General features: G+C 38.3%; 1 protein-coding gene across 1 annotated transcript; it reads right to left on the bottom strand.

Moving 5' to 3' along the window:
- Window positions 1-7,222: 7,222 nt before the first annotated feature.
- LOC146388309 (uncharacterized) lies at window positions 7,223-12,220 on the bottom strand. The gene is made up of 9 exons (XM_084925530.1): window positions 11,733-12,220; window positions 10,571-10,783; window positions 10,189-10,324; window positions 9,496-9,989; window positions 9,004-9,314; window positions 8,717-8,892; window positions 8,182-8,354; window positions 7,785-7,999; window positions 7,223-7,490 (listed from the first exon to the last, which is right to left on the bottom strand). Exons 1-9 carry the CDS (start codon window positions 12,098-12,100, stop codon window positions 7,231-7,233), a joined length of 2,346 nt encoding a protein of 781 aa, XP_084781656.1. The 5' UTR covers window positions 12,101-12,220; the 3' UTR covers window positions 7,223-7,230.
- Window positions 12,221-12,979: the final 759 nt, after the last annotated feature.

The following is a 12,979-nucleotide window of genomic DNA, read 5'->3' as shown; positions in this document are numbered from 1 at the left end:
TTGGAATTATATTTGTTGTTTGGAGCTTTTCTTCCAGTGCACCTGTTGCCCATTCAGAGATTTTTGCAGAGTTTTTGAACAACTTGCTTATTAATTAATTCAGAAAACATCCACATACATTTTGGAAATATTGACACACAGCAGACTCAGTGCTGTTTTATAAACAGACTGCATTCAGGGCTCCTTGGGGTTTTCCACCATGCTGCTTTGCTGTGTTTTTGGAAACAAACAAGTGGCAAGTTTTTACTATTTTTAATGAAATAATCTGTCAGCCCCCCGTGCTGCTTACCAGACAGAATCGGTTCACCTGAAGCTGATGTTGGATGGTGTCCAGGGATGTAACCAGCTCCAAAACATTTGCAACTCAGAAATGCATTTGCTTTTGCCTTTTTTCCACATTAGTCTGTCTGATTTCATCTCAAATACGGAAAAATAGTTAATGTTGTTCTTGGAAAACAGGCAGTAAGATAGAAGTTTTAATTTTTTTTTTTCCTGTAAATTCCTAACTCCTGACACATACCTGAATCTTTGACCGGACCAGTCTTTCATGTTTGTCTTCACCAAACATATGCATCACTTCTATAGAGACAGTAATAACTAAAGAACAAAATTGACAGACTGAGTCAAAGACAGTTCAGTTACTGTCACTCAAAAATAAAACATGAAAGAATGACTCTAGTATGCAAGGACATTCATACTTGTAGCTTCTTTGAATGTGTACTCGGAATTAAAATTCAAGAGCAAAGGGAGGAAAAAATTTAAATATATTCATGCTTCAATTTTGAAACACTATTGACTTTTTACTCAATGCAGGTAAAGCTTCAACTTCACTCCACAAACGCAAATAAATACACACCTTCTTTAGGAAACCTCCTTCTCACACTTACACAGACAGAAGGTATTAAAAGGATCTTTATATAACACTTGAGCTCCTGTTTATCTCCGACAGTGGAGTATAAACTGATATAATAGAGTTTTCCAATAATGCTCATGATATATAACCATACACAGATCCATAACAGGAAATAAAAACAGAAACAAACACATTTATTTACAGGGCTATGTAAAATAACACAACACTTTAGGAATCATGATGGTTATTTTTTTGTTTTCTGATCACATAACTGCAATCCCATTGAGTAATGAAGCAGAATATTATAAAGCTATTGCCTGATATGTGCTCGTATCCCACAGATTGCTTCTGAATACAAGTTTCTACAATATCTGATACTTTGTTACACAGATTTCAGAAAATGACATTTGCAGGGCAGCATGCTGACTTTCATGCTGTGCCTAGTTTTGCTCATAGTGATCCTGCAGCAGAGCAAAAGTAACACACTATTTCCCCGTTGAATTAATCTGAGTTGACCACTTGCCACTATGGCCCAATTAACCTCAAATAGTATCTCTTTGCTGCTATACTATTTCTGCTAAACTGCCAGCTGGATCCTGGGTGAAACTTCTGTTTCAAACAGAGAATACTATCCCAGGGGATTCAAATAATCTTCTTTTTTAAAAGTTGATATAAACCACTGAGAATAAGCAACCTTGCCAAGAGCACCCTGTGGTAATGAAACACCTTCCCTTTCTTCTTTCCATCATTCTATAATGCCAGGGATATCAGGATATCTCACTTTTTCATTTAGTTTCTTGCTTTTCAGAGATTATAGGATCACAGTATCTGTGTGATATCAGGACTTGACAGCATTAAGTTATTCCACCCACTCTATGTGAAAACCTGACATTATGTGGCAAATTATGTGGCTTGCTGTAGACTGCAGGTTTGTAGATAAACTGAAAAAACTAAACAAAACAGTGGTGTAAGGACAATAGCTGTTGTTCCTTTAGGGGTGGGGGTGACAATGACAGTGATGATGGATTTCAGAACTCAGGTTATACAACAAAATATGCCATGTTTATTTCTGGTTAACTCTCACCCAGCAGTCCCCACTCCGGATCAAGATTCTTCACTTAATATCTTCACACAAAAAAAAAAAGAAAAATAAAAGTTTGTGACTCCATGGTGTAGTGGTTAACACATTCTCCTTATACATAAAAAATCTCCTGTTTGAGAGTGGGAGGAGACAGATCCAGACTCAGGGGGCCACAAGCTAGCACGCTTCTCGGGCTGGTCCCAATCTCAGAGAAATAGGAAGGTTGCATCAGGAAGGGTATCCAGTGTAAAAAAAATCAAACATACTGATCCATCCACTGTAGTTACCCCTTGGGGAAATAAGGGAGCAGCCAAAAGTATTAAAATAAGATATTTTGACAAATAAAGAAGAATTTGCAGAATCATAGCAGTTACAGCAATGTCTTATGTCACTTCGACTGCGCTAATGTTTCAAACACTAAAAGCAAAGATGCATTTCTCTCTGTCTTCTTTTTTTTCCTCTCACTGAATCCATAACATTTTATTATATAACTACCGAACAACCCTCATCATAATGTTCTGGCAGTGATGCAAGTGCGAGCTGCTGTAAATCATTGGTGTGATAAGACTGGAAGAAGCGACAGTTTGCTATGAGGTGCCGTATGGGACATTATTACTGAAACGCTCTCACAAACACTACTGAAATTTTACCTCTCACACACACTACTGAAACGCTCTCACACACACTACTGAAACGCTCTCACACACACTACTGAAATTTTACCTCTCACACACACTACTGAAACGCTCTCACACACACTACTGAAATTTTACCTCTCACACACACTACTGAAACGCTCTCACACACACTACTGAAACGCTCTCACAAACACTACTGAAACGCTCTCACACACACTACTGAAATTTTACCTCTCACACACACTACTGAAACGCTCTCACACACACTACTGAAACGCTCTCACACACACTACTGAAATTTTACCTCTCACACACACTACTGAAACGCTCTCACACACACTACTGAAACGCTCTCACACACACTACTGAAACGCTCTCACACACACTACTGAAATTTTAACTCTCACACACACTACTGAAACGCTCTCACACACACTACTGAAACGCTCTCACACACACTACTGAAATTTTACCTCTCACACACACTACTGAAACGCTCTCACAAACACTACTGAAATTTTACCTCTCACACACACTACTGAAACGCTCTCACACACACTACTGAAACGCTCTCACACACACTACTGAAATTTTACCTCTCACACACACTACTGAAACGCTCTCACACACACTACTGAAATTTTACCTCTCACACACACTACTGAAACGCTCTCAGACACACTACTGAAACGCTCTCACACACACTACTGAAATTTTACCTCTCACACACACTACTGAAAATCCAAGGCATTTCAGTTGAACAGGAAGGCATTTCAGTTAAACAGGAAGGCGTTTCAGTTGAACAGGAAGGCATTTCAGTTAAACAGGAAGGCGTTTCAGTTGAACAGGAAGGCGTTTCATTTGAACAGGAAGGCATTTCAGTTGAACAGGAAGGTGAGGAAAAACAAATAACACATTAATGCACAGCTAACACCGCGGTGACGTCTACAACAGTCTGTTAGAGGTATAATTGAAAAATCTTTTGCCTTCATCAGTGACTATCCAAACATTGTTGTAGGGTAGCAGCCTATTGCAACAAGTCGTGGCATCCTGGCTATGCTAGCTGCCCGTATAATCTGGAAAGACTGTGTCTGACAGTACCTCATCTACAATGAAATTACATCGGATCCTTGTCATTTTTTACATACATTCTTTGTTGTTTGAGGTGAGAACCAATGAAGAAGATGTTGAAAGATTTTTTACTTGTGCTCTGCAATGTATTGGGGCGCTCCAAAATGAAAATTCGGACAATATCAGACAAGAGCGGCTTTATAGAGAGCTAGATGATCATACACGAACTCTATCAGAATTTCTTGCTGCTGTATCTCGATATGATCCCAATAATAGGGTTGCCACCAACCTACTAGGATCCTTGTATAGATGCTTTTGCAGCTTGCTACATGAATATGATGCTAGACGGAGCTCTGCTTATGTGACCCACAGATTGTTACCCCCAACCACCTTGAGTGGTCATCCAGGTCGGCCACGATACACTATATCTGCTGAACAGATTTCTCACTTTGTTTCCATTGGTATGACATGGCAGAGAATTGCATCATGCTTTGGAATAAGTCGAAGAACCCTGTACAGACACAGACAAACTTTGGGAGTTGAGCCATTAAGCTATGCGGATATTTCAAATCAAGAACTGAATGGCCTTGTGACGGATATCCTACAGAACACTCCAAATGCAGGGGAAGTATACATTCTTGGAAGTCTGAGATCTCGTGGCTTAAGAGTTCAACGTTGGAGGGTCAGACAAAGTCTACAGGAAGTGGATCCTATTGGACGTGCATTTAGACGTCGTCATGCGATAAGGCGAAGGATCTATAGTGTTCTGGCCCCCAACCACTTATGGTAAGTTCACTGGTTGAAACAAATGGTCAGGCCTTGTGTTTAAAAGTATTAACACAATACATCAAAATTAAAGGTCCTTCATTCAAAACATTACTGAAGTTAATCTATATGATCAGCATAAGATAATAATAATAATAAAAAAAATAACAATAACCAAAAAAACTGAAATTGATATAAGTATGTTACAGTTTTTTTCAGTCGCTAACAAGCGTTTGTCCAAACAGTTGTCACATTTGCAAAACTCTAAACACAATTAGCACAGCATCGGTCTGTTGTGGCCATACCATTCACACATTTCATGTCGTGTTCACCCAATATGCAGTCAGTGAACACATTTCCACAATGCTTACATTTTCTTAACAGACAAGCTATACCTCCCAACAAAATTATGGACTGTTTTTGTAGTATCTACGAATGTTAACACACAACATCCCACAATAGCAAAAACAATATTCCAAACCTTAGATACAGTATAAAAACCTCTGCTTCTGCAATGATATCAGTACAAAAACAATATCAATATCAAAAATATATCTCAGCTGATAATAAACAAACAATTGAATAATTGACACACAGCCTTTTTTTAGCCCCCCTCCCCCCCTTTTTATCTTGGCTTTTTGCTGTTGTTTTTTTGTTCAGAATGCTCTTGTGTGTTTCATGGATATTTTGTTCACTGTAAGCAATACTGTAAAACTTTCTCTGTCCTATCATACAGTGTTTCTACTGTACCTCCTGTAGTAAACAGTAAAGAAACAAAAACTTGTTTGCTTTTTACTGGAATGCTTTTGAATGTGAACATTACTGTACATGTGGACATACAGTTACCAACCAAGACATTTCTGGTGTCAAAATGGTGGATTGCATGTTTCGCATGCAAATACCTGTAAAACTGAAACATAAAAGTCTATGCAGTTTTTGTAATGTCAATAATAGCCAGTATTTTGAAACCTGGTGTACTTTGATTGACTGCATGTACCTTGTGAAGTGAAAACAAGTGTTATTCTTTGACAGACTAATTTCATTTTGAGTCAGATTTATAGTGTTTTTGTACAGTTAGTGTGTGCAGAGAAAGATGTGTTCTATTTTGAAATGAAGGGTTAGTATATATTTACCAAAATGTATTTTTGAGAAGAAAATTATCCATTTGGCCAATTGTGTTTTGTAGGTGTGAGTCTGTGTTAAGAGTTTAGAAAAAGTATCTGAAGTATGGGTAGGCGCTTGTTAGCGATTGCAAAAAACTGTAAATATTTGGGGGATTCATAGTACATCAATTTAGATGTCGTCTAATGTATATACTATTGAGTTGTTTAATCCTTTATTTCACATCACAATTTTAATCTCTAACATCGATTGTGCCAGGTAAATGTAGTGTGGAAAAAGACATTTTATGCCACTGTGTGTATGTGTGTGCACGTGTAAGCATGTGTGTGTGTGTGAGAGAGAGAGGTGTGGTGTTGTTGAAGTAAATGTACAAAATGAGACCTCTAGTTTTTGTTTAAGTACAGGGTCAGGAATTCACTACTAAATAATATGAACAAACATGTGGAACTGTAGTAATGCTTTCTGATCTCTCAACAGGCATTTTGACGGCAACCACAAGTTCATTAGATGGCGCTTGGTCCTGCATGGCTGTGTTGATGGCTTCAGCCGAACTATCATATACTTACGTTGCTTATCCAATAACAGAGCCTCAAGTGTCTTGTCATTATTTTTGGAAGGAATACAAAACTTTGGTTTGCCCTTAAGGGTCAGGTGTGATCATGGTATGGAAAATATACAGGTTGCTCGTTTTATGTTACAGAGAAGAGGAGTAGGCAGTGTTATTACAGGTGTTTCAGTACATAACCAAAGAATTGAAAGACTGTGGGCAGAACTCAACAGAGTTGTATCAAGACACTTTATAAATATCTTTAACTTTATGGAAGAACAGGGTATGTTGGATTCACTGAATGAGCTACATTTTTTTTGTCTGCATTATGTTTATTTGCCAAGGATTGAAAGAGCATTAACAGAATTTGTCAATCAGTGGAACAACCATGGTCTCTCTACACAAGGAGGACAGACCCCTCTTCAGCTGTGGCATACAGGTGTCACAAACAATGTGGGAATCCTGTCGTTTATAAATGACATTTTTCATGTTGATAACTATTATGGCGTTGATGAAGAAGGGCCATTACCAGAACTTCAAACAAACAATAATGTCAATATTCCAGATATTGACATCAACATAAATGAGACTGCAATGAACATAATTCAACAAGTGAATCCATTAGAAAATGATGGAAATCATGGAATAGATGTGTTTTCTTCACTTTTACACCTTCTACATTAAATAAAATATTTTGCAAAAATTAAAAAAAAATATATAAAACAAACATTTCAGAAAACATATCTGATCGAAACTAACATATTGAAACCATTTTTCTTTAAAATGATAAAATGACAGCTCTGTTGTCAAACAGAAACTGACACAGGCAGAAGAATAAACAGACACAAAGACAAGCAAATCAAAAACCGATGGACATACACATGAAATGAGTAAAGTGACACAAATTTTGTATATTCAAACTCAACAATCTAAATTAACTTCTGAAGTGCTGTTAAACAATTGGTATCTACCTGTATGAATCCTGAAGAACAATCACTTCTCGTCAAACTGATGTCTTAAAACATCAATTTGACTGAGGCAGGTAAATTTGGAAATATTAAAACCTTAACAAGTTAATACTCAATACTCACTTTGAATCAATAGAGAGACCAATACAAAAGAGAAACGCGCAAACTCCTCCAGCATAATGTGTTCATACCCTGCCAAAGCCGTAAGTGTTACCTAATGCAAAATCAAACTTCTCCTTGAACAGCTGGTATGAAACATGCAGTGGCAGCCTAATGCAGTTAACACACGTGTTGGCAAGAGGGAAAATTGGTGTAGAAGAGAAGTCATCGTCTCCTCTATGAATGAACTCAATCGAGGGTGCTGGGGAAAAGCCAATAGGTGGCACCGCAGTTGCTCCAGTTGCAAAGGCCAATATCTTCTGTAATTTGGAAGGTCCTTCTTCTTCTGCATAAAACAGAGAAGGAAAAAAGTGTTAAAAGGTTATTTCATTTGGCCAACATAAATTGTCAGTGAGTATTAATCTAAAGCAAGAATCTTAATGACTGTTATTGCAATGACTATAGAGCATGCTTTTCATCTTTCAATAGTCTCAAAGAACTATGTAAAAATGTTACTACAACCAAGAGGGTAATGTGGTGTTATTGTTATATGAGTATGTTATTTAAAATAAAGATTTCAGAAATGCTAACCTATAAATCGTTACATCTATTTATTGTGCACTAAAGTGGTGACAATTACCTTCTGCATCTTGGAGATAGTCTCTCCAGAAGGTAACAACCATCTCCTCAGCAGCTCTTCTGTTGCTTCCTTCTGGAGATAGATTAATGTTGAAAAGATCATCCACCTGGTCAGCAGTCAGCATATGTGGCTCATAGCAGAACAGAGGGCGAAAACTGTCTGGATGCCTCCTCATTTTCTCGAGAACCCCAAGAGTTTTCAGACCTTCACAAAATCTGGATAAACAGCACAAAGAAATTTTATTCAATAATTCTGCAATTTCATGCTTCTAAGTTAATTGTATATTATCAATTTGGCACAATCAATTATACTAGGTTATTAACTGACCATTTTGATTAATAGGTAAGATTTTTATCACCATTTTAATTAATCTGAAAAACACAGAATACCAAAATACCTTTGAAATGGACCTTGAACCCTGTGGATGACCTGAAACATGACAATGTCATGTACCAGCAGATCCCTGTCTCTTAGTGAACGCATAGGCCTCAGGCATCCTGCATTGGCCAAGTAATCAAGCAGAGGTTCTTTTGACTTTTCAAGGTCCTCAAGGGTTGTACTTTGAGATATCTAGCATCACAAAGAGCAGAGGAAGGGCTTGTTATGGAAGTTACTTAGTAGTCTTATAACCTATTAGAAGGAACCCAGCCACCAGTGGTCTACACAATCACAATATGCCCAAGCGTACATTGGAAGTCAAATGACTACACAAATTTTTTTAATATGTTTACAATGTGCTTAAAAAAATGAGAAAATATACTCTTTCGTCTACCCTTATCTGCTGAGTCTTAGTTTAATACAGCAGCAACATATAAAAACTTGGCATTCAGCAATGGCCAAACTGATCCGGATAAACATTCCCTGCAAAAGAAAACTGGAACACAAACTATTTCCAATTCACTATAAGATTTATAAAATAAACATATAGAGACCTTTTTGACTTTTTCAAAGAGTTCCAGGTCAGCTATGTCTTCCAGGGCTGGATTTGCTGAATTTCCAACCAGAAGGGAAAATACTGTTGGTGACAGAAAGTTAGGTGGTGGACCACCATGTACCAAGCTCACTGCAATGGCTCTGCCAGAGATGTAGTACCAGTCCCCTCTGAGAGCTGCAAAGCAACAGAATAAAAGGAAAAGCAAAATTGTCAGTAATGTTGCCTGTAAAAATAAATATCAGTTAAACAGTTCCCACTATTAATCTTAGAAAAATAGGTAATTACCAGTACTGTCAAGAGCCAAGTTCTTGCAGTTTTCTTTCCCCTCAAACATGGCTGACCTGGCAATTGTGTCCATCAATAGTCTCAAGAATTCCCTCCTTGGCCCACCTAAATCAACCCCTTCCTCATTTTTCCCCATATCATCTGAGAATTTCACACAGATCATCAAGTTGGGATCATAAGATAGCCTTTGAAAACCACGCAAGGCTCCCTCCCACACAGCAGAGCGATTTATATTAAATTTGCACTGCTGTTTTGTGCTAATTTTGCTTGATAGTTCCAGCAGTATCTCTTGAACAGGGACTTTTTCTGCACTAAAAAAAGAAAATAAAACAGAAAATAAAATATGTCAGCCATGTAGTCATGTTACAGAATTTGAGAATATGTGTCACACTGATCATAGAGATTTAAAGCTTAAAAGTTTTATATTGATTTAACAATTCTGGAAAGCTATAATCATGTCTCAAACTCAAATTCTGTATGTTTGTTACTCACATCTGATTCTCCAAGCTCGCAATTATAGCTTGATTTAAATCCTCATCATCTGAAGAATCGCCAGAAAGCGATGCCACGAGAGTTAAATATGAAGAATAATCTTCATCATTAACGCTCATGGCAGGGATGTCTTCACTTCTTGCATTGAAATCTCTGCTGTGACTGCTTGTGCTAGGTTTGTCATCACTTCTTGCCATGTAGCCTTCATCACAAATGCTGTTCCCATCACTTCCTTGCTTTGCTCGTTGCCTTTTACCAACACTCCTTCCAATACAGTTGGTCCCAATATCATCTTCTTCATCACTGCTAGTGCCAGGGTTATCACCTTTAACATGACTTCTTAACCTTGTAGTGACTTGGCTGCTCATGTCTTGTTGGATTTTTGAACTATCAACTTCAAAACAATCATTGTCACTGTCCTTATCAGTTGCACAACTGCTTAATGCTGATTTGGAGCTGATGTGGGAAGGATCTTTGTCTTCATCTGATTCACTCTTCAACAGAGAAAGACCAAAAACATATATCAAAAGCAAGTAATTATAGCTTATCTTAAAAAGATTAAAATAAGAAATATCCATATTGATTGCTCCCAAACACTTGTTTTAAATAAATATATTCTATTTTGCTAGAAGCCCAATTGTTGACATGTTTTTTCCCAAATCATGATTACTTTTCATTCTTTTAGGAACTTACTAAAAGTGTCTTTGATGGCCTTACATAGAGGGCTTTGGTTTTAAAAACCTTTAGGATCAGCATCCCATTCAGCGCTTGACCATCTTGGAGCTTTGGAGACACCAGCTTATTGCCACAAGCCATTAGAAACTCGAGGCTACAAAAAATAAATAGGGACAACAGCAATTGCTAATTAGTTAAATATTTTAAATATTAGTTAAATATTTTATTATATACTGTTCTGTTTGTGTGTATGCTTTTATGACTTTTAAATTCTACTGGTATAGTCCATATGTTTTTATAATGATGAATAATATTTTAAACTTCTTTACTTTGGTATATTATCTTTAAGTACAAGTCATTACATGAATACACACAGTAACAATAAACAATAGTGTTTTACCTGACATCGTCTGGAATGCGTTCACCAAAGCTTTCCTTGATGTGTTTCACGACAGTTTGGTTGTCCCAGGTCTTCTGGAATTCAAAAGCACTGAGGATGTGCCCATGTTTGTGTAACCATAATTTTGAACCTTGTTTGCACACTACTCCCCATGATGGAGTTGGAAGTAGTATAACATCTTTGTTGAAATGGTCATGCTGCTGGGCCATAGCTCTGAAATATAAATATAACTATTAGATACCATAAACAACAGCAAGTGGAGGAAAACCAAAGTAATTGCTTAAAGGAGCGTCTTCGACATCTTTAAGAGTTCTAAACAAATGTCTGTCCTCCTCCAGAAAATCCTATGTACGCAAACACGCGTTGCAACTTCTTATCTTGTGCGCGTCTTTTGTTTTTGACAGCGAATGCGCACCTGCAGACCACTTATGTGCACCCCTGGTTATTATTTAGCTTGTCATATTGCAGCCACAGAAATTCTTTTGTCCATGAAACCAAAGCTGCACTTTCTTTTTGCCTTATAGTCTGATTTGTCATAACTTTTCCGTTTTGTGGTAAGCTTTTCTTTGGCTGTCAATTCTTCACCCTGACCTGTCTTATTTGGCTCAGCAGAACTAAAATATATATCCTGCTGCTTTTACACACGCACTCACATAACGCTCAGCGATTCTCTGCGCGATCAACCTCTTGCATGTTTAAGCTTGCTGCGGGAGAGTTCACTTGTCATGTTTGCATAGTAAGCTAACGATTGATAAGACGATGTCAGAGGAATTGGTGCGCAAATTATCGTCACTCACCAATCAGTGCTGTCGCTCTCTATACACAGTTCTCGCGATTGCAAAGTGAAAGCAAAAAACAAGCGCAAATTCAAACGCGATTTCAATATGTCACATGTTGACAGTGGCTCACCGATGCCAATGACATAATTACCCAGCTACATTTCCGGAAGAATGCAAAAGCATTGACATATATTTTTCCTTCCTATGACAGCCCGACGGGCAGGGCAGAGATAGATTTTGGTAGCCCGACTGGAAAAATCGCTAGCCCCAGGACGTCGGGCTAGCGATTTTGCCAGCCCTGCAGTATATTCTTAAATATCAGACTATTACATATGGCCCCATTTCAGGCAAGTGAATACAAACTCATTAAACTTTGTAACTACCTTTTTCTTCTGGTGCCTGATGTCCAGCTGCCGAAGCATTGCCGAGTTTGATAACGTGGTGCAGGTGCACATTCTCTCCTGACTGTAGATGTCGCTGGCATGGGCAAGCTGCTACGTTGACGTGAGGGAAAGAGGGATGTTAAGTGACTATCCAGTCCGTCCACACTGGTACTTGCAACAGGTTGCTGCCCCACGACTGTCGCATTTGACAAAGTTCTGATGGTCTCTGCTGAGGCTAATATACTGTTGAGTAATGCGGCTGCTTCACTTAGGCTACTAGCAGGTTGCTGAGTAGACATCTGTGTAGTGGTTTGAAGTGTACCACTTTTTCCTTCACTTTCCTGGTCTGGACACAACTTCCTGTTCATCTGAAACTCCTTCCTGTTCAACTGAAATGCCTTCCTGTTTAACTGAAATGCCTTCCTGTTCAACTGAAACGCCTTCCTGTTTAACTGAAATGCCTTCCTGTTCAACTGAAACGCCTTCCTGTTTAACTGAAACGCCTTCCTGTTCAACTGAAATGCCTTCCTGTTCAACTGAAACGCCTTCCTGTTTAACTGAAATGCCTTCCTGTTCAACTGAAACGCCTTCCTGTTTAACTGAAACGCCTTCCTGTTCAACTGAAATGCCTTGGATTTTCAGTAGTGTGTGTGAGAGGTAAAATTTCAGTAGTGTTTGTGAGAGCGTTTCAGTAGTGTGTGTGAGAGCGTTTCAGTAGTGTGTGTGAGAGGTAAACTTTCAGTAGTGTGTGTGAGAGCGTTTCAGTAGTGTGTGTGAGAGGTAAAATTTCAGTAGTGTGTGTGAGAGTGTTTCAGTAGTGTGTGTGAGAGGTAAAATTTCAGTAGTGTGTGTGAGAGCGTTTCAGTAGTGTGTGTGAGAGCGTTTCAGTAGTGTGTGTGAGAGGTAAAATTTCAGTAGTGTTTGTGAGAGCGTTTCAGTAGTGTGTGTGAGAGCGTTTCAGTAGTGTGTGTGAGAGGTAAAATTTCAGTAGTGTGTGTGAGAGCGTTTCAGTAGTGTGTGTGAGAGCGTTTCAGTAGTGTGTGTGAGAGCGTTTCAGTAATAATGTCCCTTACGGCACCTCATAGTTTGCTTCTTCCTTCTATTTTAGCTAAGACCTTTCTTTTTCTGCCGCCAGCTACGCCTGCACAATTTAACTAAGGCATTTCTACCCCAATTAGCCTTTTTTACCACCATTATGGTGCCATCAAAATTAATTTAAAAATGCTTAATACATTTAGTGGCACTCT

This window comes from Perissodus microlepis, chromosome 4 (assembly GCF_051167445.1).
Source record: "Perissodus microlepis isolate ML-2025 ecotype Zambia chromosome 4, ASM5116744v1, whole genome shotgun sequence".
NCBI lineage: Eukaryota > Metazoa > Chordata > Actinopteri > Cichliformes > Cichlidae > Perissodus > Perissodus microlepis.
The sequence above is the reverse complement of the archived record's forward strand: the minus strand, read 5'-3'. Positions and strand labels throughout refer to the sequence as shown.

What these genes read in the sequence shown, in the direction of transcription:
- LOC146388309 (XM_084925530.1), bottom strand. Translation starts at nt 12,100, where the DNA reads ATGAACAGGAAGTTGTGTCCAGACCAGGAAAGTGAAGGAAAAAGTGGT. An exon ending in TCAGGCACCAGAAGAAAAAG is followed by an intron (nt 10,784 to 11,732) that starts GTAGTTACAAAG and finishes TTTATATTTCAG; the next exon opens with AGCTATGGCCCAGCAGCATG. An exon ending in CTTGGCTCTTGACAGTACTG is followed by an intron (nt 8,893 to 9,003) that starts GTAATTACCTAT and finishes GTTGCTTTGCAG; the next exon opens with CTCTCAGAGGGGACTGGTAC.